The 5,474-nt window shown below is 35.8% G+C and overlaps 1 protein-coding gene across 1 annotated transcript in view; it reads right to left on the bottom strand.

The window, feature by feature from the left end:
- LOC107574795 (leucine-rich repeats and immunoglobulin-like domains protein 1) overlaps nt 1-4,286 on the bottom strand; it is a 10,653-nt gene extending 6,367 nt beyond the window's left edge. Inside the window, exons 1-5 of the mRNA XM_016261234.1 lie at nt 4,235-4,286; nt 3,785-3,820; nt 1,564-1,821; nt 1,375-1,437; nt 16-153 (exon numbers count right to left, since the gene is read on the bottom strand). Coding sequence (XP_016116720.1) covers nt 16-153; nt 1,375-1,437; nt 1,564-1,821; nt 3,785-3,820; nt 4,235-4,286 — 547 coding nt within the window. The remainder of the gene's footprint in view (nt 1-15; nt 154-1,374; nt 1,438-1,563; nt 1,822-3,784; nt 3,821-4,234) is intronic.
- Nucleotides 4,287-5,474: the final 1,188 nt, after the last annotated feature.

Below are 5,474 nucleotides of genomic sequence, written 5' to 3'. Positions count from 1 at the left end.
TTTTAGTTGCATCACCCGTGGATTCAGGGTTTGAGTCTTTTCTCCAGTGAATTGTCCATCCAGTTAACTGTCCCACATCACAGCTCAGAGTAACTGTGTCTCCAGTGAACACTGAACTCTGGGGTTTTACAGTCAGAGTCAGCTGCGGTTTATCTGTGAGTGTACAGTGATGCAGTGTTGAATTCAATAAAGAAAGAAGTCAATAAAAGTCAGAAGAAATCAATACAAACGTGGAGGAATCACTCCAGTCCTCTGCTCCAGAAAAATGCAAAAACCACCTAGTTTGGCAAACTTAATTTATTTAGGAAAGCCAGAATCATGGAAGCAATAAATGTCTTCAGGAGAGAGCCCGGCCAAAACCACAACCAAAAGAGCAGCTGACTAACAGGAGGAGGACTAAATAACCTATTTGAGTAAAAGAAAAGAAATCAGCAACATAAGCTTTCCTCAACTCCCTCACTAACCAAAAACAGGGATAGACATGAGTACAAAATAAAATGGCACCCTCTCCCTACAGCTTCCAAACTAAGCATAAATCAAATAAACCAAAATAAGTTACAGTACCTTTTAATACCTTAACAAGAAAATAAATATAAAAGTTAATTTACATACACTATGTGGTTACCGCGCACACTGCTAGTCAACAGGGATACAACTTACTTTTTGATGTATTAACTTACCAGATAACTATTTAAGTTACCCCCCCAGGGGACACACACAGGGGACACATAACCACACCCAAAAGGGTGGAAAAACACACCTCAACAATTACTCTTTAAATACATACATCATAGGGATGTAACAATTCTCATATATTTATTTTTGTATTTGTATTTATATATTTTGTTTTGCACATAATAATATTGTTTCTTTATTTATTTCTAGAAGGAAATCCCAGCGCTTACAAGGTTGCAAAGAATAATCTTAAAGTCTCAGGTCTAAGGCTTTGGTTCTGTCACTTTGTCATTGCTGGCTATAGATTGTCAATTATTTGTAAAAAGGTCAAACCAATCACATTTCAGTTTGCAGATGAATGCCAAAAATGAAAAGATCAGATGCAAGTGGTAATCATTTTAAACGCTGAAGTAAATATGAGTTTTTCAACCTTGAACTTTACATTTCTCATAAAACATTTCTGAAAATATATCACACATCATAAGTTTGAAAGCATTAGTAAAAGAGTAAGCAGTTGCTTTTGGAGCTTCAGTGTGATCATTAATGACGACACAACACCTCTTTTCTATGTAGCACACATCTCATTTACTTCTAAAACTACTTTTTACGTTTCTCTGTCTGCATGTTTTTAATACTGTAGTCTATTTGAAAAAAAATATTCTGCACATTTAGCCTCAATGTTGAGACTGAAGCTCTCACCTGATACTGTCAGTGTAACTCCGTCACTCATCTGTGAGTATGTTGGTGCTTGTGACTGAGTTCCTATTATTATTTTATTTGATATTTAGTTTAACTGACATTGTTAATGTATGACAGTACATGTTTTCTAACAAACACAAAGTTGTCTTCCATTAAAAAAAGTATAGAAAGTGTATAGAGAGTGCTGACCTTTTACTGTTATCGTAACTGCATTACTGTACTCGCTGTAGGAGTTTCCTCGTTCTGCTATACACTTGTACACTCCTCCATCAGAGACGCTCACAGACTTGATTGTTTTAGTTGCATCACCCGTGGATTCAGGGTTTGAGTCTTTTCTCCAGTTAATTGTCCATCCAGTTAACTGTCCCACATCACAGCTCAGAGTAACTGTGTCTCCAGTGAACACTGAACTCTGGGGTTTTACACTCAGAGTCGGCTGCGGTTTATCTGTCAGTGTACAGTGATGCAGTGTTGAGTTCACTTTATTGTTCACTCTTATTTATTTATTTATTTCTGTCTGTAAATGAGTAAACAATTTAATATTCAGGGTTCGAGTCTTTAATCCAGTGAATTGTCCATCCAGTTAACTGTCCCACATCACAGCTCAGAGTAACTGTGTCTCCAGTGAACACTGAACTCTGGGGTTTTACAGTCAGAGTCGGCTGCGGTTTATCTGTGAGTGTACAGTGATGCAGTGTTGAATTCACTTTATTGGTCACTCTTATTTATTTATTTATTTCTGTCTGTTTATAAAAACCCTCTAACACTGTAAATTGCTTTAAACCATTTAAGTTTAATTTCCAAAACTAATATTTACATTAATATTTACTTCACATTATTACTGTGAACATTTTCCATTTTAGTTCACTAACCAAAGGATATTTCTTAATATAAAATTACACTAAACGCTGCTCAAATACTTTGTGTATCTGGAACTGAATTAAGTGAAATAATCCAGCCATTAGCAATAGCACACATGCATGAACATCACTGCATCAGCAAATACACACTGACTGACTTTTAATTAAAGCAAAATGCAGCAGAAAATCAACATGTTTTAGTACTGTATTTCTTTTCTGATTTATGGCTGATTTAGTTACTTTATTTGACAAACTGAAAGTAAGTAAAAAAATAAAAAATTAAAATTAACAACAAAATTGTCTTAAATGATAATCACTTAGAAATATTTTATATGATTTATATAATTATTATGTGATTTATATTAGTATTAATCCATTACGCTCAAACTATTTTAGTTCAACAATAATTATAAAGCATTTAATTTAAATTAATATTAATATATACTGATCATAAGTAAAATAAATAAGCTGTAGAATCAATTGATAACACTTTAAAAATGTCTACATGTGACCTTACATGTTTGAGTCTCTATCACTATATATGATCAACTATATTCACAAGTTTCACTTGTGACTGCACTGATAGAGCAAGATCACTTCTGTTATTTGTCCTCTTTCATGGACAAGTACTTTCTTCAGTGTAAATGTGTTTAAATTCCTCATAATCTTCAATCTCTTAACCTTTAGCAAATTAGTTTTGGATCTCGCGAGAAGTGAATCACACTTGCTCTGTGATTGGCTGTTCACCATCATGTGCACACGCTCCACAAACTCAGGATCAAAGAGTTGACAAAGAAAGTTTATGATCAGCATCATGGTACCAAAAAAGACGGATTGGAGTGGTTTGGTTTTGTCAACTCTAAACTAATCCTGTAACTCTGAGTTTGTTAAAGGTCCCATGACATGCTGCTTTTTAGATGCTTTTATATAGGCCTAAGTGGTCCCTAGTACTGTATCTGAAGTCTCTTTCCCGAAATTCAGCCTTGGTGCAGAATTTCAGCCACTACGAGCCAGTCCTACAATGAGCTTTCCTTAGGACGTGCCATTTCTGTGTCTGTAGCTTTAATGCTAATGAGGAGGAGAGAGGCGGTGCAACTGCCGTGCTTCGCTCGTTTGCAAGCCATGATGTCTCGAGGAAAAAAAATATATTGCGCTCGTCTCGCACGGTAGTAGCTCATTTTCTCATAGGCGGGCCAAATTCTCTGGGCGGGCAAAGCAGAGAAAGGGGAGGTAACCTTTCCCCGTATGACGACATAAAGGGAAGATTCCAGATTGGGCCATCTGAGCTTTCATTTTCTCAAAGGCAAAGCAGGATACCCAGGGCTCGGTTTACACCTATCGCCATTTCTAGCCACTGGGGGACCATAGGCAGGCTAGGGGAACTCATATTAATGTTAAAAAACCTCATAAAGTGAAATTTTCATGCCATGGGACCTTTAAACTACCATCATGGTACAGGCCCCTGGTGTGATCCATGTAGACAAATAAACTACTACAACAGGATTCATAATTGTTTAATAAATCAATTGTAATGCAATACTGCACAGTACCATGAGTGAGTCCAGCGTGGAGGAAGGACATCAGCACTAAAAACAGAAGAAACACAGATATGAAGCATTTCCATTTATTCAACACAATGCAAATCACTGAAACATGTCTAGAGTTTGAACTGAACGTGTTTTTCTGTGTTTTGATCCTCATCCATGAGAACTGATGGTGGAGATTCTCCGTCATTTAACATCAACACACACAATAACGTCACAGGACTCGTGAACTGATACGAGAGTCGATTCACTGATGGATTCACTGCTGCCCAGAGAAGCACTTTCAACCACTGAGGTTCACAACATTCAGCTCATGACCATATTCTCATCAACCAATGTGACGTCAGACAGTGAAGTTCTGTCTCTTTAAGGGTTTTTGCTTGTTTAGAGTTTGAGATTTCTTTAGTATTCTTGATAAATGAACAACTGGGCAACTTTTTAAACTCAAATGGATACCTAGCCAAATTTCAATCTGGTTTCCAACCACATCACAGCTGACATGAACCATTAGACCATTAGACAGCTGCAGCTCCTTTCATGTCAGAATATCACATATCACTGAGCATATCACACCAGTGCTCAGGTCATATGCTTCCAGTGACATTTAGGATTGATTTTACAGTATTATTACGCATTTATAAATCACTCAATGGCCTAGGACCTCAATACATTGCAGATATGCTCACTGAACATAAACATAGCAGACTCAGATCATTAGGATCCAGTCAGTAGAAAGGGTTCACTCAAAACAAAGGGCGTCTGCTTTTATATATGTAAATCCAGACTCAAAACACATCTGTTCAGCTGTTCATTTACTGAATGAGCTCTGTGCTACGTCCCAATGTATCATATGTATCCTCCTTTTTTTATTCTTAACTGTTTTATTTCATTTTAAATATTTTTTAATCATTTAAAAATATTTATTATTTGCTTTTACTGTTTTAATATTTTATTTATTTTTCATGTAATGCACTTTGAATTACCATTGTGTATGAAATATGCTATATAAATGAACTTGAAACACACTCACTTCCTGTTTGACGCTGACAAGATTGTCTAAACCCTCATGTTGTGTTCAGATCATTCTGACCCAGAGAATATTTTATTTTTCCCGAAAATGCAAGTTAATGTTATCGCATTGAGCTAAAACTTACTGACATTGCTCACACGTTATAACAACTTCCCAACATTTTTTGGATAATTTTTGTACTTCTCTTGGGATTTTTCCCCCACCTTGTTGCAGTTATGGTGTTCCCGCTCAAAATATCTGGTCTACAATAATAGCTCATAAATCTCTCTTTCTGCAATATTATCACAAATTTTAAATTAAATCTTTTTGTCAGCTTGTTTCCTGTTACTTAGGACAAGCTTTTTATTTATTTATTTAATTATTTTTGAACTGATTGATTGTAGGCATCTGAGCCTAAAGCACACTATTGTGATAAACAGTGCAAATTAGTGTATACATTTTCATATGTTATTTAATATTGACAAAATTATCCACAATAACGTTCCTCTGAAAATCTAAGGTGCATAAGCCTATGCTAGATTAATGATGCCTACGATCAATCAGTTCTAAAAACAAATATAAATTCTGTCCTAACTGAAGGAAAACACGCTGACAAAAAAATTGATTACAGTATTTGGTGATACCTGTTACGTATCCGGTCCATGAACTTCCGTCTGCTAGCCATCA

The sequence above is a fragment of the Sinocyclocheilus grahami genome, unplaced genomic scaffold (genome assembly GCF_001515645.1).
Source record: "Sinocyclocheilus grahami isolate Dianchi unplaced genomic scaffold, SAMN03320097.WGS_v1.1 scaffold2343.1, whole genome shotgun sequence".
NCBI lineage: Eukaryota > Metazoa > Chordata > Actinopteri > Cypriniformes > Cyprinidae > Sinocyclocheilus > Sinocyclocheilus grahami.
The sequence above is the reverse complement of the archived record's forward strand: the minus strand, read 5'-3'. Positions and strand labels throughout refer to the sequence as shown.